At 45.9% G+C, this 23,129-nt stretch overlaps 1 protein-coding gene across 5 annotated transcripts in view; it reads right to left on the reverse strand.

Moving 5' to 3' along the window:
• The window catches only part of AGL (amylo-alpha-1,6-glucosidase and 4-alpha-glucanotransferase), an 83,806-nt gene extending 65,686 nt beyond the window's left edge, over window positions 1-18,120 (reverse strand). Inside the window, exons 1-3 of one of the 5 annotated variants that reach the window (XM_069737432.1) lie at window positions 18,080-18,120; window positions 15,927-16,045; window positions 388-537 (exon numbers count right to left, since the gene is read on the reverse strand). In XM_069737432.1, the coding sequence (XP_069593533.1) occupies window positions 388-469 (82 nt within the window). In that variant the 5' untranslated portion in view covers window positions 470-537; window positions 15,927-16,045; window positions 18,080-18,120. Of the gene's footprint in view, window positions 1-387; window positions 538-627; window positions 742-834; window positions 1,134-15,926; window positions 16,046-18,079 lie in introns of those variants that run through there. The other 4 variants (XM_069737430.1, XM_069737434.1, XM_069737435.1 and 1 more) reach the window with 4 other exon arrangements.
• Between the last annotated feature and the right edge of the window lie 5,009 nt (window positions 18,121-23,129).

Below are 23,129 nucleotides of genomic sequence, written 5' to 3' on the forward strand. Positions count from 1 at the left end.
TATGCCGCTGTGCAACTGCCTTTTATTCTCCAGTTGTCTTTTGCTGAATCCACTCGATTTGAGAATTGCTTAAAATGCAATCCCTCAACACCGATCTCATACTAATTGCCTTTTTTACAGCAGTGATTTGCTAAAGATCCATACGCAGGGTTACAGGAACATTAGGCTTTCCCAATCTGCAGCTATATCCGTCAGGTCCGAGCCCGTACACTCCGGACGTCCAGACATATTTCTAAAGTGACTGTAATGTATAAAAACAATTCTCTCCGGGGTGGATTGCGCTAATCCAATATTAGGAAACTGCTACTTCAGAGGGCCCCTAATATCTATCTGCAGGCTTACACAACATTAGTAATGGAGGGCCACAGTCTGTCCGGAGGGCTTTACCTTGCTCGAGCCTAAAGAGTCTTTTCTCCAACTTCTCCATGTCGTTGAGCATCAGTACCCGGACCTGCTTAGTGGGCTCCATTGTGGTGTCCTGGCTCTGGTGTCCTTGTCAGATCACGGGCAGGTGTGACGATAGAGTACGAGTGACCCCTGTACAAAATAATAATTATAACATCAAATCAAAAGCCAATAGAGAAAAGTACAGCTGGCGGACTCCATTCAATGAGAGAGCAGGCTTACATTGCTGAAAGCTGCCCCAGCACAGGCCGACCCTGCAGGGAAATAACAGGGGCACTGGGCTGGGATCAGTGGGGAAGGTGTGCAGCCATACACCGGAGCTGTCACACTCCCTGTGCCCCAGGATTAGCAGGAGCACTAATAACACCATGGTGGCATGTAAACCATCCTTGTTATCCAGCAAACAATCTAAATATATATGCATCTCACCTCCTCCTCAGGGACTCCCCCTTCAAAGACCCTCTAAATGTCCCTGAGACTCAGCAGACAGAATGTAGGACGTGCAGAGAGGGAGTCAGGACAGTGCAAAGAGCAGGGACCTCCCAGTGTCCTCCACATCTTCTCAGCCCTCCTCCTCTGGGCCCTGCACACATGCAGCCTGCTGGGCCCTGCCTCCTGGCTGGGAGGACTACAGCTCACACCTCCCAGGGCAGCCATGGTGTACAGGCACTGATACTAGCCATATCATGTAATAGCAGCTGTGCCAAGCTAATCACAAGAACAGTACTGAGCTCTCCTGCTACAATATTTACTGTGATTGTTTGATAATACAGCAGCACTGCTCTTCCATATGAGCTGACCTCAATCACATCGGTGATGTATAGTCACACTAGTGCCTGGCGGGGGTTTCATCCTTCCCAAAACTGTAGCAAAACCTATTGTGACAAAATAATGTATTTTTCCCCAAAAAAACTCTAAAAACTGCAGCCCACAAAAAAAAAAAAACTTTGCAGGAGCAATCAATGTGTGAACGCACCCTAAAGGCACAAACGACATACGGATATATCTCACGGGTCTTTTCTACTTTTGCACATTTTTTCTGTATTAGAGCTTGTTCACACGTCATTTTTTTTTATTTTCGTGCTTTCTGAAATGTCGTGCACATGTTGTTTATTTTTTTTCTTGCGGATTCGAAGTAGGGTCATATCTGCAGCATGTCAATTCTTTCAGAGTTTTCGCAGCGGTTTTTAGCCATTCAAAAAACTGGGAAATAAGCAGAAAAAAACACATAAAAAAGGCAAGAAAAAATGTGGCAAAAACATACTTTTTTGTACATTGTTCTTCCTAGGAGAGACATGCTTATGATGCAGAAATGTCTGCAGCAAATACTTCATGTGTGCTCAAACCCTTAAGCCGGCGTCACACACAACGTTTAAAAATACGGTCTATTTTTTACGGCCGAGATTCGCAGAAATGTTCCCGGACATTGATCCGTTTGTCATCTGTGTGCAATGCAAGGATGAGTTTTTTTCTCATTAAAGTATCTGTGTGACATCCGTATGGCGAGATTTTCTCGCCGGCTTGCAAAATGGACATATACTGGATCCATGGCCTCAAATATTTGTGAAAACATATATATAGTCTATATATACACTGCTCAAAAAAAATAAAGGGAACACTAAATTCACACATCCTAGATATCACTGAATGAAATATTCCAGTTGTAAATCTTTATTCATTACATAGTGGAATGTGTTGAGAACAATAAAACCTAAAAATTATCAACGTAAATCACAACTAATTTCCCACGGGGGTCTGGAGTTGGAATGATGCTCAAAATCAAAGAGGAAAATGAAGTTACAGGCTGATCCAACTTCAGTGGAAATGCCTCAAGACAAGGAAAAGATGCTCAGTACTGTGTGTGGCCTCCACGTGCCTGTATGACCTTCCTACAATGCCTAGGCATGCTCCTGATGAGGCGGCGGATGGTCTCCAGAGGGATCTCCTCCCAGACCTGGACTAAAGCATCCGCCATCTCCTGGACAGTCTGTGGTGCAACGTGACGTTGGTGGATGGTGCGAGATATGGTAGCGGTCTTGCTTTTGCTGCCCTCCTACGGCCCCCTCCTCGTCTCCTGGTGTACTGGCCTGTCTCCTGGTACTGCCTCCAGCCTCTGGACACTACTCTAACAAGAAACAGCCAACCTTCTTGCCACAGCTCGCATTGATGTGCCATCCTGGATGAGCTGGACTACCTGAGCCAGTTGTGTGGGTTTAGAGTACCACGAGTGTGAAAGCACAACCAACATTCAAAAGTGACCAAAACATCAGCCAGAAAGCATTGGTACTGAAATGTGGTCTGTGGTCCCTGGGACACTCTGGATTATTATTATTATTATTTATATAGCACCATTAATTCCATGGTGCTGTACATGAGAAAGGGGTTACATATAGAGTTATAGATATCATTTACAGTAAACAGGTTTACAGTGACAGACTGGTACAGAGGGGAGAGGACCCTGTCCTTGTGGACTTACATTCTATGGGATTATGTGGACTACGGCGGACAGGAGAGTATATGGTTATTTATTATTTTTGACTGTTTACAGGAGACATGGGCATCGGCGATTTGGTGTTAGTTGAGTATAATGTGTTTTTTATTTTTATTTGAATATTTGATTATTTTAGGCTACGTTCAGATTAGCATTGCGCGCCGCTGCGTCGGCGACGCAACGCACGACGCACGAAAAAACGCGTGCAAATGCACGCAAAAACGCTGCGTTTTGCGACGCGTGCGTCGTTTTTTGACGAAAATCGGACGCAAGAAAAATGCAACTTGTTGCATTTTCTTGCGTCCGACGCTAGCGTCAAAAACGACGCACATGTCGGAAAACGCAACAAGAAAAACGCATGCGTCCCCCATGTTAAACATAGGGGCGCATGATGCGTGCGTCGCCGCTGCGTTTCCCGACGCAGCGTCGGGAAACGCTAATCTGAACGTAGCCTTACTTGTTTTATTTATTTTTATTTTAAGTTTGAGCACATGCACCAGCGGACGAGAGACTTCTCCCATCAGCGGAACCTGCTACATCTGTTATCAGTGACAGCAGACGTAGCCTGATTGGAGTAGTAGTCTCCTATCAGCCGACACCGGTGACCTGCGGTAAGCTTTTTACCACTGGTCACAGTATCTCTGCGGGGTTACTCAGACACCTGACAGTGTGAACCCGCGTGCTCTGGCGGCAGTAGCAGTTACCGGTAATAATGTTACCACCGATCAGAACTGCCGCGCCAATGTTTCTGGCGCTGTCACACAGATGACAGCGTGGGACATACCATAGGAAATCCGTAAAAAATTGTCAAATCCGCAAACATTTTTATACCTGCATTTTTGCTGAGGATTTGACTGACTAAATTGAAGTCAATGGGTGAAAAATGCTAAAAATCCGCACAAAGAATTGACATGCTGTAGAAAAAAAACGCACTGCAAATACTCAAAGAAAATTAGTGATCATGTGCAGTACACTTCAGGATTCTCATTGCATAAATTTTGTAGCTTCAAAACACATCTAGCAAATTCTGCACTATTTTTGTTCCCATAAAACTGTTGGTAATAATGATACTTTCTATGCATGTAGTGCCCTCTAGTGGAGTGTCAGGGAAGGATGTCCTCTTTTCCTTAAAGGGAACCTGTCACCCCCGTTTTTTGAGATTGAGCTATAAATACTGTTAAATAGCGCCTGCGCTGTGCGTTACTATAGTGTATGTAGTGTACCCCGATTCCCCATGTATGCTGAGAAATACATTACCAAAGTCGACGTTTTCGCCTGTCAATCAGGCTGGTCTGGTCAGGTGGGCGTGTTCACAGCGCTCTTTTCTTCCCCAGCTTTCCGTTGGTGGCGTAGTGGTGTGCGCATGTCCAGAGTTCCGACTTCCCTGCGCCCACGTGAAGACACAGCGCGCGATCTGCGCTGTAATCCCTTGCATCGGTGGGGGCGGCCTTCTTCCTGGGGCCGCGCGTGCGCAGATGGAGTGCTCTGCTGCACGGGGCTTCAGGAAAATGGCCGCGGGATGCCGCGCGTACGCATTAGAGATCGCGGCGGCCATTTTCCCAAAGCCGAGTTTGCATCTCGGCTTTGGGAAAATGGCCGCCGCGATCTCTAATGCGCACGCGCGGCATCCCGCGGCCATTTTCCTGAAGCCCCGTGCAGCAGAGCACTCCATCTGCGCACGCGCGGCCCCAGGAAGATGGCCGCCCCCACCGATGCAAGGGATTACAGCGCAGATCGCGCGCTGTGTCTTCACGTGGGCGCAGGGAAGTCGGAACTCTGGACATGCGCACACCACTACGCCACCAACGGAAAGCTGGGGAAGAAAAGAGCGCTGTGAACACGCCCACCTGACCAGACCAGCCTGATTGACAGGCGAAAACAGCGACTTTGGTAATGTATTTCTCAGCATACATGGGGAATCAGGGTACACTACATACACTATAGTAACGCACAGCGCAGGCCCTATTTAACAGTATTTATAGCTCAATCTCAAAAAACGGGGGTGACAGGTTCCCTTTAATTTAAAGGGGTTTTACAATGATAGTAAATGCATTCTGTGGGAAAAATCTTTGAAAAACAATAAAACTTTTCAAATGCAATCCATTTTCAGAATTGCATCCTTTTCAGAACACAGGCTGTTAAGAATATAGCTCGGCCAGTAGTGGTTTTCCTGAAGTAAATGGGTTATGTGTGCTGAGACCGAGGACCACACAATCCACTGTGGGTAATGCCCATAGCACTGCTCAGAGAGGTTATAGGGTATGTGCACACGTTGCGGATTTACTGCAGATCCGCAGCGTTTTTTCCGTGCAGAAACGCTGCAGTACCGCAAGTGATTTACAGTACAATGTAAATCAATGGGAAAATCAAAATGCTGTGGTAATGGTGCGGAAAATTCCGCATGGAATCCGCAGCGGATTAACCCCTTCTAGACCTTGCCCTTTTTCGTTTTTGCGTTTTCGTTTTTTGATCCCCTCTTCCCAGAGCCATAACTTTTTTATTTTTTCGTCAATATGGCCATGTGAGTGCTTGTTTTTTGCGGGACAAAATGTACTTTTGAACGGCATCATTGGTTTTAGCATGTCGTGTACTAGAAACCGGGAAAAAATGTCCTCCTTGTTCTCCACACACAGAACCCATTTACTACAGAAAAACCATGTGCATGTGCTGGACCAGATCAGGAGAACTGTTATGGACCTGGTGGTTAGGAGCACCCGGAACGACCTGATGGTGAAACTCTCACAGGACAAGCTCTGGGAAGCGGGAGCTCTGCTGACCGCAACCCCTAATCCTATCACACAACTAGAAATAGCCGTGGAGCGTACCTAACACGACCTAGACGCCTCTTCACAGCCTAAGAGCTAACTAGCCCTAGAGATAGAAAATAAAGCCTACCCTGCCTCAGAGAAATTCCCCAAAGAAAAAGGCAGCCCCCCACATATATTGACTGTGAGTTAAGATGAAAGTCACAAACACAGAAATGAAACAGGTTTCAGCAAAGGGAGGCCAGACTTACTAAACAGACTGAGGATAGGAAAGGTATCTTTGCGGTCAGCACAAAAAACTACAAAAAGACCACGCAGAGTGTGCAAAAAGACCTCCGCACCGACTCACGGTGCGGAGGTGCCACTCTGCATCCCAGAGCTTCCAGCTAGCAAGGCAAAATCATGATAGCAAGCTGGACAAGGAAACAATGAACAAATAATAACTAGCAGGAACTTAGCTTCTGCTGGAGTAAACAGGTCACCAGAAAGATCCAAGAGCGAACTGAACCAGTACAAGAACATTGACAGCTGGCATGGAGTAATGATCTGAGTGGAGTTAAATAGAGCAGCCAGCCAAAGAATAAACTACGTCACCTGTGGAAGGAACCTCAGAAGCAGCAGCTCCACTCACAGCCACCAGAGGGAGTCCATGGACAGAACTCGCCGAAGTACCATTCATGACCACAGGAGGGAGTTCGATAACAGAATTCACAACAGAGAACCCTACTACTGGCCGAGCTACAACCTTAGCGGCCTGTAATAGAAGAAACTATTCTGAAAATTGATGGCATTTGCAAACTTTGTTTCTCAGAGATATTTCACACAGAATGCATTTACTACCATTGTAAACCCCCCCAGGAGGACCACATTTGTATATTGGTGCAAACTGGAGACTGTTACCCACCTGGCTGTACTGTGATTACTGTAAAGTTTGGTGACGGAAGAATAATGCTATGGGGGATCATTTCCGTGAAGACCCTTTTCTGTTCAGCATGACTGTGCCCCAGTGCTGAAGGCGAGGTCCGTAGCTGGATGAGTCTGGTGTCCCAGAACTTGACTGGCCCACACGGAGACGGCAATCCAGGCTCTCCCCCTCAACATCTGTATCTCACCTCACAAATACTCTTCTGGATCTATGGGAGAAAATTTCCCAGAGACGCCTCTTGTAGAAAACTTTCCCAGAAAAGTGGAAGCTACTATAACTGCAAAGGGGAACCAACCCCATAGTAATGCCTGTAAGGAAGAGATGTGGTACAAGCTCCTGCACTGCAGGTGCCATGCTCATCGTCCCATCACTGAGGTGTATGCACTGTAGAAACACTGCTAATGTCCTCCTCACTGTATGGTAACATGATAAGGGAGGGATGGAAACATAGCCAATAACTTATAGTTGGGATCTTAAAAAGTGACATGTTTGGAAGAGAGGTCCCTTCAATGATCTACTTGATACAATGTCATCCAAAGTAATGTAATAAAATCATCATAAATGGTATCCAAGTACACATTCTCCAAATGGAGGTCCTTTGGTTTTCTACTTGTCTTTCATGTGTCTTTTATACTGTACGTCATTGTACCAATTCTATGAGTATTGCAATTTGTGTCATTCACTGATAGTGAGCATGGAGGGCTCTGCTTACAGCCGGGGTGGGCACAGACAGAAGATGCCCCTGTGCAGGAACAATATTTGGGCCCTTTTCAGGCAAACTGCTCATCATAATGCACAATGTCACCTGCTTTGAAGATGGTAGTGGTCTCTTACCTTACGGGCCCCAGGGCGGCTGCACAGGTCGCTCCATTGGTGTGGTGACCCCTGGCTAATAGCCCATTACAAATTACCACATTCTCCACTTTTTCCGTTACGTGGAGCGATACTTTATTTTGCTTTTTCTGTGCTCTTTGTAGCTCGGGGAATAACTCATAATTTTGATGTTTAGTAATATAAACCAGGCTGGTTAATGTTCCTTCTGACTGATCACATGCTGATTGTTTCGTAACTGTAATTTCTTGCCTATGACGTGAAAATGAAAGTGAAAACATGGCAGCTTCCTATTAATCTGCACGGACCAGTTAAGCCCACAACACTTGGAGTGATCTCTCCTAGACAGTCATGTGCAGATAGCATTGTCCGTCATGGCGTTCCTCTTCTACGTCTATGCTTTTTCAGCAGTGTCCTCCACTGCAGGATCAGGTAAGTGAAACTGTTCTCCTATTACCTGACCTCACTTGGGAATTTAAAGGGGGGACAAGACATAATATTTTCTGTATCTATAATGTTTGCCCGTCCAGAACATAAATTCTCTGTTTTTCATCCCCAGCTATCCCAATCTGCTCTTCAAGGCAAATAGTCACAGCCAGTGTAGGGGATTCTGCAGTCCTGTCTTGTCACTTCTCCTATGGAAAGTTTATGAATAATCTCACCGTAATCTGGAAGAAGATAACGGAAGGAACCGAGGCCATTGTGGTGTATGACAAAGGCAAAACATTCACCAACCTAAGTGCAGATTGTTTACACAGGACGGCAATGCACAAGGAATGGTTCCTATGTAAAGATGCTACTCTGACTGTGACAAGGATCAGGCCGGAGGATGCTGGGGAGTATGGCTGCTGGATGGTACTGTCTCCACCGGGCCGAGTAACTGAGCACAAGTGCTGCACCAGACGCCTGTATGTGACCCAGGAGAAAGGTAAAACCTGCTCATGTGAACACAGCTGTACAGTGACATATAATAATAATCTTTATTTTTATATAGCGCTAACATATTCCGCAGCGCTTTACAGTTTTGCACACATTATCATTGCTGTCCCCGATGGGGCTCACTATCTAAATTCCCTATCAGTATGTGTTTGGAATGTGGGAGGAAACCGGAGAACCCGGAGGAAACCCACGCCAACACGGAGAGAACATACAAACTCTTTGCAGATGTTGTCCTTGGCATGATTCATGGTCATAGCTCCACAGCTAAGCAATACACACACAGAAAGTGTCAAAAGTGTCCTGAGACATAAAACCAACACAGCACATAACCATAAATCTGCACAACACCCGCACAAAGCAATAGTAAAGGAGTGGTCTGGTATCCAAACAATCATATTTAGCATTACTGTACATCAGAAATAATAGTTTTCTTAATTAATAGGTGGTCCAAGATTGTATATTGCAACAGAGAGGAATCAGTGACAGAAAAGCAATAAGAACAGAGACCTAGCCCTATTCAAGAAAGCTGACCGAGAAATAACCATGTAAAACATGATTCCATTACATACAGTATGTATTAAATATGGCCCAGCAAAAAAGGAGTAAGAATCAGGTAACATTGGAGTATCAGAGGTATAGTGGGTGTGTTATGGCAAGGAACAGACAATTAACACCCACATTGGGGCATAAACCTGCCCTATCAGGGCTTATAAAACTAGTTCTAATATTGAGATGATACACCAGCTTTATCAATAGGAATGTATCCATCATCCAGAATGACATAGTATGTACTGACTAATCAGTGGATCACAGGCGGCCAGCTTTTGCCTTATGGGGCCAAGTGCGTTCTGATTTTCACGGACTGAAAGAATGAAGAAGATGGAGAAACTTTTTTTTCTCTCCATATCTGAGAAAATCGGATCAGTCTGATCGTACAGTTTTTCTCGGTCGTGTCACCCTACCCTGATTAATACTCCATTTTCTCTGTATAGCTGCACTTCAAGTCACCGGCTACACAGGGTTTTAAAGCTATTTACCTGCAGATTACCCCTATGTCTGCAGGTAAATAACCGCTCTGGTGACGTCAGGTTCCCTTTAAGATAACATATGAAAACACCAAGCAACTGCAATGAACATAAGCACACTGGGTGACAATCTGGAATACAAACAGCTCATAGTGAATGTGAAAGAAGAGGAAGCAAAAAAACCGAGACCTGTGATCAAGCCGGAGGACGGCTGGGAAGTCTCCACATTAGGGCATGTTCACATTGGGCGGATTTCCTGTAAGTTTTACAATGCAAAAATGATCTGCATGGGGGCTTTTGCTGTGGGACCCTGTGGGTTCTAGTTTTGATTGAGAATAACAGTTACGGATTAATAAGCTGATGGAGACTGATTTGCCTTTTTTCTTGCAGGTGACACCGTACAGCTTGTTGTGGCCTGGAGCGTATATCTCAGCTTCCTGTCTCTCCTTCTTCTATTTCTATTCGGTTGCAGTAAAAAGAAACCTCGCTTAGACAGGCTCAATGACATCTAAGGGAGCAAGAACTATTGAAAAGACATTTTTACCAGCTTTTTGCATGTTTATAATCAACGTTCAATGTGTTTCTGTTGGGAACAAACCATAATAGAAAAACGTATAACATTAATAAAAAGAGCACATTGTGATATATGCAAATTTAAAGGGGTGGTCTGGCCTTAGGGTGCCAGTCTGCAGCCACTCTATGTGACTACTTGTGAATCGGTGAGGATCTCCCGATGCTGGTGCCAGGAGTGTCGGGCGCGTGCCCACAAGTATACATTTCCATACATGCCGTCTAGACATGCGCTGCCTCGCACGTAGAGTGACTGCAGACTTGTAGCCTAATGCTGGACTACCCTTTTACGGTGCCAAAAAGGCTTGAGCAAAGTTTGGTAACCAAAATAATATGGTGTGAAGTAATATTGTTTTTTATGTACCCATCTCTTGCTATTCATGATAATAATGTCCTTTTACTGGGCAGGGATCAGATACAAATGCTACCACTGCCTCCCCTTAATTTCACCATTGCAGGGGTTACTCCCATCTTCGTATATGGATTATGGATATTGTAGGACGGTGCTTGAAAAACAAAGCACATTTGCAATTTTTTTGCTTCCTAGAATTTGCAGCCAGTCTTGAGATATTAATCCTTTTCTTTTGTTTTGGAGACCGACCACCGCAGCTGTCTAGCTCGTAAGCACTGCACTGAAGCTGGCCAATTTTAAGAGGTACCCGTGCATGCCAATGATCCTGGCCAGCTTCAAGACAAGGTTTACAAGCTTGATAGAAAAAGACAGCCAACGCTGCACATATTCTGCTATCTAGCAGCAGTGGTCGGTCGCCAAGGCGATGAACTGTAAATGAAAGCCAAGAAAGGTGTTAATATCTCAAGAAAGAATGAAAATGTCAGTAGGCAGTAAATTACAAAAATCACATCTATATACAAGCCGTACCCGACAAGACCCATTAATGAAGACGGGAATATCCCTTTACGTTTTATTGTCACAGCAAATTATTAAAGTCCCACAATTTTGAGTAAAGTGGTTTCCAATTGCCATTACATGTTACAGCTGTACTCAGTGAGGTAGCCTCTCATGGTCACTGGTGGAAATGTTCAGCTGGTGGTCTCCATGGCAAACTCCACATTACTGTAGGACAGTGCACTGGTCAATGGTAACATCTCTAGTGGTCTAAGGCAGTTATTACTGGCAATGTCCAAACCCCTGGTGATCTAATGAAGCGGTCGGTGCTAACATACATAGTTACATAGGTTGGAAAAAGACCGAGGTCCATCAAGTTCAACCTTTCCCCACCAATTGTATATTTTGTCAGTAATTTAACTATAACCCCAAATGTTATGTGTACTGAGGAAATCATCCAGCCCTTTCTTAAAACCTGTTATAGTGTCTGCCGTTACTACCTCCAGTGGTCGCCATTCCACAGTCTGACTGCTCTAACTGTAAAGAACTCTTTCCTGTTTAGCTGCTGGAATCGCCTTTCTTCCACCCATAATGAGTGCCCCCTGGTCCTTAGTATGGTCTTTGGAAGGAATAAGTCATGTGCCAGTGCTTTGTACTGACCACACATATTTAGACATGCAAATGAGATCTCATCGGAGACATCTTTTCTTCTAAGCTAAACAAGTCCATCTTTTTCCACCTATCATCATGAGAGTCCTTCCATCCCTAGTAATAATCTAGTTGCCAGTCGTTGAACGGGTTCTAACTTCTGAATGTCCTTTTCAAAACATGGAGCCCAGAACTGGATCCGATATTCTAGATGTGGCCTCACCAGTGATTTATAGAGGGGTAGCAATACGTTGGGATCGTGGGATTTTATCTCTCTTTTTATACACCCTAAAATCTTACTGCTGCTCAGCTTACTTGTAACCAAAATACCCAAGTCCTTCTCCTGTTCTGTAGTCCTGAGTATGGTCGGTCCCATTTAATGTAAATGCAGCAATAGGATTACTCTGCCCTAGGTGCATTACTCTACATTTATCAATACCTAATGGCCTAGAGAAATTAAGAGGTTTAATTGGAACAAGTCACATCATTTTGCTCTACTAAATAGCCCCCATTGCCATAGAGGTCATGTAATGTGCACGCCTGACGTGTCTGCAAGGGTGGGCGCTGGATATCGGTTCAGTCATCCTCCCCCTATCAAGCTGGAGACATACAGACAGCCTCAATACACATGCACGGGACCTGGCTGTCAGCGCGCAGGAGCGGGATTTCCGAGCGATGCTTAAGGACATCAAGGAGTCCAGGCCATCAATCAAACTGCGGTGGGCGCCATTATTAACCATGAGAGCGTAACTGAGCCAATATCCAGCTCCTCCCACATGACTGGAAGGTATGGATCTACATTGAAGGTGATAAAAAGATTAAAAGTGCTTTTTTACTGATACACCGGGGTGTTTATCTTATAGACACGTTAGCGATGCACATCACATTACTTATACAGCAATGAGGCCAGTTTAGTTGGCAAAATGAAGTGACAGGTTCCCTTTAAATCAGAATTACTTGTGGCCTATGACAATGAAGGGATTACAATCAGCTTCACAGGTATTGTAGGGCAGGCCCAGACAGGACTGTGCGGCTGGGACTGTACTGCCCCACAATTATCAATATAACCGGCAGAGCCCCTCCTAAGCTGTATGTATACACCGCTATACCCCTCACATCTACCTAGATTCATCTCTGCAGGCCAATCTGACAAAAAGGGGGTAAAATGTGTAAATATATTCCTAAGGTCCATCTGTGCTTTGCACTTAATGATTCTGCCTATAGTAAACCATAAGTTTCACTTTTCTATGCTGGAATATCTCCAATAGTTTTCTGTCTGTATCTCATCATGTCCGGATGAAGATATAATAAGTGCAATATAACACAACATACTGGATATGATTTGGACTGTTATTTATTCTCTTGGAGCACTTTTTTTCAGAACTTTGTGCCTTTTTCTAGCCCTTTCACTATATGATGCTGTTTTGATAACAAAAATTAAAATAAATAACCAAGTGTTTGACATAATTACAGTCTTGATATTCATTACCACAGAGGAAGTTCTTTTTCTTGGGGCTCATCTACACAGACCGATAATCCTGAAGGAGTTTTTCATTTATTATCGGCCTCGTTAAGGTTGATTAAAAATAATCGTTGTCGGCAGCAGATTGTCCTGAGGAAACATGATGATCTATGCACACAGAATGATTATATTTGGGAAAATGGAAGTGCGGTCAGCCTGTTCATACACTCAGCCATTTGCCCATAGGGGTGGAGCCGCATATTTATTACTGTAATAAGCGGCACCACGTGACCGCTCATGCAGGACAAGCAGCGACGCTGAGAGGATGTAAGCGCCGAGGGAGCTGGGTAAGTATTTTAATGCCAGCGGGGGTTGGCGCACAGGGGGTGGGAGGGGGCAGATTACCGGCAACTTTATTTTAAAAACAAAAAATAAATTAAAAAAAAAGATTATTCATTCCTTCTTTTCAGCCAACGCTGCTGGGAAGGGATGAATACCGGCTTCAGCACCGCATTCAGGGGACAGCGCTTAACTCTAGCGCTGTCTCCTGCACGGTCCGTGTGGTCCTCAGTCGGCACACGGGCGGCACACGGCTGCCGCACGTGTGCCACACTGATGTTCAACGTAAGCACACGGACACGGATAATTCCGGTACCGATTTTTCCGGTACCGGAATTATCTGGACGTGTGAGACTGGCCTCAAGGTACCGTCACACTCAGCAACTTTGCAACGAGAACGACAACGATCCGTGATGTTGCAGCGTCCTGGATAGCGATCTCGTTGTGTTTGACACACAGCAGCGATCTGGATCCCGCTGTGCCATCGCTGGTCGGAGCTAGAAGTCCAGAACTTTATTTGGTCGTCAGGTCGGCGTGTATCGTCATGTTTGACATCAAAAGCAACGACGCCAGCAACGTTTTACATGGAGCTAACAACCAGCGAGAACGATAAGTGAGTCGCCGTTACGTCACTGGATCACTCCTGCATCGTTCTGGTGTTGCTGTGTTTGATGTCTCTACAGCGACCTAAACAGCGACGCTGCAGCGATCGGCTCGTTGTCTATATCGCTGCAGCGTCGCTGAGTGTGACGGTACCTTAGTATTGTGGTACATAGCACCATAAAGGGCCACAATGGACAGTGATATAAGATAAGACTAACTTGCAGCTGGACTTTCAACACCCGATTCCTTTGGCTTTTATTGCAGACAAGTCCGGAAGCGGCTTTCTATTCTTTCCGCTATGGAAACATATGTATGATCGGCCGAGGGCTCTCATGTATGAGGGAGTCAGGAAAGATAGATGTATGAATGAACATGTGCATGGCAAATAAATGAATATCACTATGGTAAGCTTTTCCTCTGGAATATAAAAATGGAAAAGTGTCCTTTCGGCTTCCATCAGGCCAGTGTACATCAGCCTGATAATATCAGCTCACAGCTGTCTGCTTTACCTTTGCTGGTTATAAAAAATGGGGGGACCTCAGGTCTTTTTTTTTTAATTTATTTATTTATTACCTTAATGCATGTAAACTAGACACGCAAGGCACTAATTATATATCTCATGGACATCTATCTCTTTGCACATCATTAACCTAAACATCTGTCATTTCTATTCTGGTACGTGTCACATGGACGGCACATGGATGACACACATGTACAAGTATTTCACAAAGACACACAACCCTGGGGCTTAAGGAAGCGCAGCAGACTGCTTTTTACTATACAGAGGGCTTTGGCAAGAAATTAGACCATGCAGTATTATTATTGTTTTCACAATGGGACCCGAAGGCTAATTTATGCTACTGCATGCGTGGCTCAATCACAGTGTGCACAGAACCTAAGGGTCTTAATACTGTGACCATACAATAAACTATGGAGTAAATAGTCTGATACCACAGAAGCTGTAGGGATTTCTTGCTCCTTGAGATGCCGGCTGTGTTATCTCTACTGCTGTTAGAAGAAGTGATTCCCCTGAAACTTAAAACAAAAAATGACAGCCATTCCATTTTTACCATGGAAGAACGCATGTCTCAGAACGGCTCAGCTTGGAGTTGGGCACAGCGACACTCCCTATGTACAGGCTGCGATTCCTTGTATGTGCCTCATTGACAAGATTCTTTAAGCAGCCATACTGTTGGGAATCTTCCAGTGAAACCTCTGACCATATTTTCTGACTGCGGACCGGCAGTAAGAACCTGCTAGCTGTTGTCATGCTTTCAAAAAAGTAATAGACCAACAATTAGCTTTCTGATCATTTCTAATTCAAAAAATAGTATAGAGTGATATTGGGCCATTTACCTCCCTTTTCTTGCATTGCAAAAAAATCAATGGACATTTAAAGGGAATCTGTCACCAAGTTTTTACAAACTAATCTGAGAGCAGCATGCTATAGAGGCAGAGACCCTGATCCCAGCAATGTGTTACTTAGTGGGCTGTTTGCTGTAGTTTTGATAAACTCACTGTTTTATCAGCAAATTACCACTAGAGGACTAGTAAAACTGCTGCCAGGTAGTCCTCCATATTAATGAGCTCTGTATAACCCCATGTCCACCACTGATTTGCAGCTTTCTGCCTATGCACAGGGTACACAGAAAGCTGCCAATCAGTGGATTGGGCGGGGTTATACCAGAGAACTGGTAGATCTGCAGCAGAGAAAACAGTGATTGTATCAAAACTGTAGCAAGCAGCCCAGTAAGTGACTGGAATCAGGGTGTCTGCCCCTACATTATGCTGCTCTCAGATGGAGCAGCAAAAACTGGTGACATATTCCCTTTCACTCTATAGAAGAAAATATAGATGGCTTTACAAAAGTGTGCTGGATATCTGGACCATTGCCAGCAGGTCATCATAGCACAAAGCAAGGCGCTAAACATGAATTAAATCCAGTGGATTTTGTATTGTGATCTAGTTACAACCAAGGTAACATCCCTTTTCATAAAGTAACTTCATTTAACCAGCACTAGAAGACTTTGTTTTGGGTGTGAATTGGGGATAATATAATATGCAAAAATTGCATACCTGGAAACCCTTATAATCTATAATCTAACAGGTTGGATGCCTTCAGTACTCCCAGATGGTGTCTTGGTCATATTATTATTACCGCAGGATACAGAAGAATATGGCACTGGAAGATTTTCCTACAAAAGAAAAAATAAAAGGTCATGAAAAGTTTACATCTTCACTAAAGAAGAAAAGTGATGTAAGAAAGGAAAAACCCACAGCAAAAAAACACTTGATAATCTAAGTAGCACAAAACCGGAAACAAAAGGGGGCTGTTTTGCTTTGATATAGACAAAAGCTGCACTTCTGTAATCTCACAGTACATGTACAGGGAGCAAATATCACATGGGATATATATACACTCATGGACATTGGGACTGCAGCACCAAGAAGGGAACGCCCTGGAGGTTCGGCGATCACAGGATGGATAGTTGGGTTTATGAAGAAATGGACACAACCTTTTAAATATCTCTATTTATTCTGTATCGAGTCTGAGCACCACCTGCAGAAATACAAGCAATTAATCCACGTTCACACCAATGTATAAAAAATCATCAGCGTGACCTCAAACGATTTTCTCACTTGACAACGATATGCGATCTGCTTTATTACAGAAGCAGCTATTAATCATTTACGGCTTCTTATGTTACAGAATATCCGTAAAAATCAGATGCTATACGTATTGGATCTGATTTTTTTTTTTTGGTGTACCCATATACCTGAGTGGGTGAGTTTCCTCCGATTTATGGAAGAATCTACTGCGTGCTGTGATTTTTTCACAAGCAGATTTGGTTAGAAATAAAAAATTGCTGTGTGAGCTTTTATGGGGGCATCAAAGTGTATAGGGACTATGAAAGGTGTGTGTTAGTGGGTGGGAACATTAAGGGGCTTCAGTAGGTGCAATATTTCTGTGTAAGTGCCGCAATAAATGTCCCTCTTCATCTGTCTAAGGCCGGAGTCACACTAGTGTGTGATGCGGACGAGTGCTATGCGATAAAAAAAATCGCATAGATTTCGGACCAATGTTAATCTATGGGGCAGCTCGTATCATGCGTTTTTTTTCTCGTCCGTATTACGCATGCGAGTGAAATCACAGCATGCTGCAATTGTCCACGTATCTCAGCTGAGAAACGCCAATGCAAGTCTATGGGGGGTGAGAAAAAAACGCACAGCACACGGACCATGTGTGTGACTTGTGAGAAATTCTCAGACATTGGGCAGGTGACAGGAAAGGCTCAGCCATTATTTGCTCATTTTGCAAGTTTGTGAGAAAATCTCAACACATGGATGAGAAAAAAAAGCATCCTGGCATTGCACACAGATGAGATACGGATCACCATACAGAGAACATTTGTGCGATTCTCAGCAGACAAAATCGGACAGATTTTTTTATACATTGTGTGTGACTCCAGCCTAAAGGGGTTGTTCACTAGTGCGGCATTTCACTTACATCCTGCAGCGCTGATTGTCCACAGGGATCCACAGTGTCCACAGCACACTGTTACATGAGTGCTGGCAGAGACAGTAACAACAATGGAGGGGAGTATAAGGCCTCGCTCACACGGTGTATAACATGACCGGGCGCTGTGCGATAAAACATGGCATAGCACTCGCATCAGTGTTATAATAGGGGGCAGCTCACATCTGCGATTATTTTCTCATCCTGATAGTATGACAGAACAATCAGCTCATGTGCACCCACATAAGTCGGGTGGCTTGAAGCATCGGACTGCACTCAGATGTCATCCCAATGCAGCCCAATATACGCCAAGACAAGCAATGGAGGAGACGGAGAAATTACTTTCTCCATCTCCACTGCAGGTGTGCTGTGATGCTCTGATGCGAGGGATCGGAGCACAGAGCACGGACACTCGGATCACGCTCGCAGCAGAGCTGGAGCCGAGGGTCATTAGTATATTGCATATTTTGTGGCATAAGTCCACTCTGAACTCTCACTATGTACCCCTCTGTGTCCCCTCCTCTGTATCCTGTGTATAATGTCTGCTCCTGTTATTCTCAGGTTATATAAAGCCTGGAGGGAGGACCCCCGGTATAAGGCACTCGGGGTCAGACCCTCAGTGTAAGTCCCACAGGTCTAATAGCCGCCCCGGCAGTGCGGGGGTTAACCCTGCGGCAGCGCGAGCTCATCTCCATATATAAACACCTCTCACCTTCCTGTCACCTCAGCTGTTCCCAGAATGCTCCTTGTCTCTCTTTTGGTGGTCAATAAAGTTGATTCAATTTTTTTTTTTTCTTCAGTCAACTTTATTACAACAAGGACAACGTCCAATTTCCAGATTCCAGTGGTCTCTGTTTGCTTTGCTCGAGCTGCCTGCTGTGCAATGGCTGATGTGGGAGTGTGAGGAGGTCAGGAGTGTGGGGAGGAGGAATCCTGCACTGACTGCGAATGAAGAGAGTGCATCATCCTGTAGTTTATAAAAAAAGGTATTAGGCTGCCATCACACTAGCAGTATTTGGTCAGTATTTTACATCAGTATTTGTAAGCCAAAACCAGGAGTGGAACAATTAGAGGAAAAGTATAATAGAAACTCATCACAACTTTTGTATTATCATCCACTCCTGGTTTTGGCTACAAATACTGAGGTAAAATACTGACCAAATACTGCTAGTGTGACGGCAGCCTTAGTCCGGCGTCACACTCAGCGTATAAAAATACGGTCCATAATTTACGGCCGTAATACGCAGAAAAGTCCCCAAAATAGTGGTCCGTAGCTCCTCCGTAGGCAGGGTGTGTCAGCGTATTGTGCGCATGGCATCCTCCGTATGTAATCCGTATGGCATCCGTACTGCGAGATTTTCTCGCAGGCTTGCAAAACTGACATACGGATATACAAGGGATCCATGTTCTCAAAAAATCATAAAAACATATATACTGTCTATATATATATATATATATATATATATATATATATATATATATATATATATGTCATTGAGACACATATATATATATATATATACCGTATATATATTTACTTCAGCGCGATATAGCAGAAAGCCGGTAATTCAATTACCGGCTTTTGCTTTCTCCTTCCTAAACCCGACATGATATGAGACCTGGTTTACATACAGTAAACCATGTCAGATCCCCATTTTTTTTGCATATTCCACACTACTAATGTTAGTGTGTATGTGCAAAATTTGGGCGCTCTAGCTACTAAATTTAAGGGTTAAATGGCAGAAAAAATTGGCGTGGGCTCCCGCGCAATTTTCTCCGCCAGAGTAGTAAAGCCAGTGACTGAGGGCAGATATTAATAGCCTGGAGAGGGTCCACGGTTATTGCCCCCCCCCTGGCTAAAAACACCTGCCCCCAGCCACCCCAGAAAAGGCACATCTGGAAGATGCGCCTATTCTGGCACTTGGCCACTCTCTTCCCATTCCCGTGTAGCTGTATTAAATATATATATACATATATGTGTCTCACTGACATATATATATATATATACCTATTCTATGTGTACACATTTATTCTACCTATACTGTAAGCTGTCAGTGTGATTTTACTGTACACCGCGCTGAATTGCCGGCTTTTCTCGCTAACACCGCTGCGTATTTCTCGCACGTCAAACTGCTGGTCCGTGTGTAATCCGTATTTTTATGGCCCCCATAGACTTTCATTGGCGTATTTTTTGCGCAATACGGTGACAAACGCAGCATGCTGCGATTTTCTACGGCCGTAGAAGACATTATAATACGGATCAGTAAAATACGGCTGATAGGAGCAGGGGCATAGAGAAGCATTGTACCGTATGCAATCCGTATTTTGAGCACCTCTCTTACGTCCGTAAAACTCGCTAGTGTGAGGCCGGCCTTATGTGTAGTGGGATATTAATGCGTTTCTATAGGATAGCATGACACTATTTGTGCACACGTCACACATTTATGGTGTTGCAAAATAAAAACAAAGCAAACGATGTCTGTTTTGTTTTTGCAAAAGTTGCATAATACCGCATGAACACCGTCTCACGCAACCCTACTACTTACACTTCGCGCTGGCAGTTCACAGGTTCACATTGCGTTAGGGCAATCCGTTAAGCGCATAGCAATGTTTATTTTGAGTCCGCGTTCGCCGTCCCCGCTAGCGCAGATCCCCGACCTACACATGGAGGGCAGGGAGAGAGCGACAGACCCCTCACTACACATGGAGGGCAGGTAGAGAGCGATAGACCCCGCACTACACATGGAGGGCAGGTAGACAGGGACAGACCCCTCACTATACATGGAGAACAGGTAGAGAGTGACAGACTGCTCACTACACACGGCAGGGAGAAAGAAACAGACCCCACACTACACATGAAGGGCAGGGAGAGAGTGATAGACCCCACACTACACATGGAGGACAGGGGAGAGTGACAGACTCCACACACACACATGGAGGGCAGGGAGAGAGTGACAGACCCCACACTACACATGGAGGACAGGTAGATAGCGACAGACCTCGCACTACACATGAAGGGCAGGGAGACAATGACAGACCCAGTGCTACACATGGAAGGCAGGGAGAGAGCAGCATACCCCTCACTACACATGGAGGGCAGGTAGAGAGCGATAGACCCCGCACTACACATGGAGGGCAGGTAGAGAGCGATAGACCCCGCACTACACATGGAGGGCAGGTAGAGAGGGACAGACCCCTCACTACACATGGAGGGCAGGTAGAGAGTGACAGACTGCTCACTACACATGGAGGGTAGGTAGAGAGTGACAGACCCCCCACTACACATGGAGGGCAGGTAGGGAGTGACAGACCCCTTGCTACACATGGAGGACAGGCAGCGAGTGACAGACCCCCCACTACACATGGAGGGCAGGTAGAGAGTGACAGACCCCGCACTACACATGGAGGGCAGGTAGAGAGCGATAGACCCCGCACTACACATGGAGGGCAGGTAGAGAGCGATAGACCCCTCACTACACATGGAGGGCAGGTAGAGAGGGACAGACCCCTCACTACACATGGAGGGCAGGTAGAGAGTGACAGACTGCTCACTACACATGGAGGGCAGGTAGAGAGCGATAGACCCCGCACTACACATGGAGGGCAGGTAGAGAGCGATAGACCCCTCACTACACATGGAGGGCAGGTAGAGACGGACAGACCCCTCACTACACATGGAGGGCAGGTAGAGAGTGACAGACTGCTCACTACACATGGAGGGCAGGTAGAGAGTGACAGACCCCCCACTACACATGGAGGGCAGGTAGAGAGTGACAGACTGCTCACTACACATGGAGGGCAGGTAGAGAGCGATAGACCCCGCACTACACATGGAGGGCAGGTAGAGAGCGATAGACCCCTCACTACACATGGAGGGCAGGTAGAGACGGACAGACCCCTCACTACACATGGAGGGCAGGTAGAGAGTGACAGACTGCTCACTACACATGGAGGGCAGGTAGAGAGTGACAGACCCCCCACTACACATGGAGGGCAGGTAGAGAGTGACAGACCCCGCACTACACATGGAGGGCAGGTAGAGAGCGATAGACCCCGCACTACACATGGAGGGCAGGTAGAGAGCGCTAGACCCCGCACTACACATGGAGGGCAGGTAGAGAGGGACAGACCCCTCACTACACATGGAGGGCAGGTAGAGAGTGACAGACTGCTCACTACACATGGAGGGTAGGTAGAGAGTGACAGACCCCCCACTACACATGGAGGGCAGGTAGAGAGCGATAGACCCCTCACTACACATGGAGGGCAGGTAGAGAGTGACAGACCCCCCACTACACATGGAGGGCAGGTAGAGAGCGATAGACCCCGCACTACACATGGAGGGCAGGTAGAGAGCGATAGACCCCTCACTACACATGGAGGGCAGGTAGAGACGGACAGACCCCTCACTACACATGGAGGGCAGGTAGAGAGTGACAGACTGCTCACTACACATGGAGGGCAGGTAGAGAGTGACAGACCCCCCACTACACATGGAGGGCAGGTAGAGAGTGACAGACCCCGCACTACACATGGAGGGCAGGTAGAGAGCGATAGACCCCGCACTACACATGGAGGGCAGGTAGAGAGCGCTAGACCCCGCACTACACATGGAGGGCAGGTAGAGAGGGACAGACCCCTCACTACACATGGAGGGCAGGTAGAGAGTGACAGACTGCTCACTACACATGGAGGGCAGGTAGAGAGCGATAGACCCCGCACTACACATGGAGGGCAGGTAGAGAGGGACAGACCCCTCACTACACATGGAGGGCAGGTAGAGAGTGACAGACTGCTCACTACACATGGAGGGCAGGTAGAGAGGGACAGACCCCTCACTACACATGGAGGGTAGGTAGAGAGTGACAGACCCCCCACTACACCTGGAGGGCAGGTAGGGAGTGACAGACCCCTCGCTACACATGGAGGACAGGCAGTGAGTGACAGACCCCCCACTACACATGGAGGACAGGGAGAGAGTGACAGACCCCACATTACACATGGAGGGCAACTAGAGAGTAATGGTGTGACTTCCTGTTATGATTTCTGGAGTATCTGGGATCAGAAGGTTACAACATTTATTAGATCGCAGGTCCTCTTTCAGATCTGTTTGTTGTTTACCATGAATTGGTGTGGATTTACTTTCATTCGGTGCTGAAAGGGTTAAGGACCCTTTCTCTTCTGGCAGTTAAGGCTACTTTCACACATCAGGTTTTCGCTGTCAGGCCGAAGTCACACATGCGAGAAACACGTCCGTGTCTCGCATGTGAAAACCAAGCTCTGGCGCTGGCACTTCGGAGCGGAGCTTGCGGCCGCATAGCAACACATGGAGCCGCACGCTCCGCTCCCAAGTGCCGGCGCCAGAGCTTGGTTTTCACATGCGAGACACGAACGTGTTTCTCGCATGTGTGACTCCGGCCTCAGGCTAAATCCGGCTTAATTTAAAAAAACTGGATCCGGTGAATGTTGCCGCCAGATCCAGCTTTTTTCCCATAGACTTGTATTAGTGCTGGATTGTGCCGGGTAACATTGCGTTTCATCCGGTTTTAGCCGGATCCGGCAAATCTGCCGTTTCTGGAAAAAACGTCCATGCAACTTTTTTTGTCTCTGGCGAAAAAGTCGGAAGCGCCGGATCCGTCGCTTCTGGCTGTTTGCTAGTATGGAAGCCTATGGGAGCCGGAAGGTGCCGGATCCGGGAAATGACGGATTCCGGCGCCGGATTCCGTGTTTTAAACTGAGCATGCTCCAAATTTTTTTTTATC

Source organism: Ranitomeya imitator, chromosome 8 (assembly GCF_032444005.1).
Source record: "Ranitomeya imitator isolate aRanImi1 chromosome 8, aRanImi1.pri, whole genome shotgun sequence".
NCBI lineage: Eukaryota > Metazoa > Chordata > Amphibia > Anura > Dendrobatidae > Ranitomeya > Ranitomeya imitator.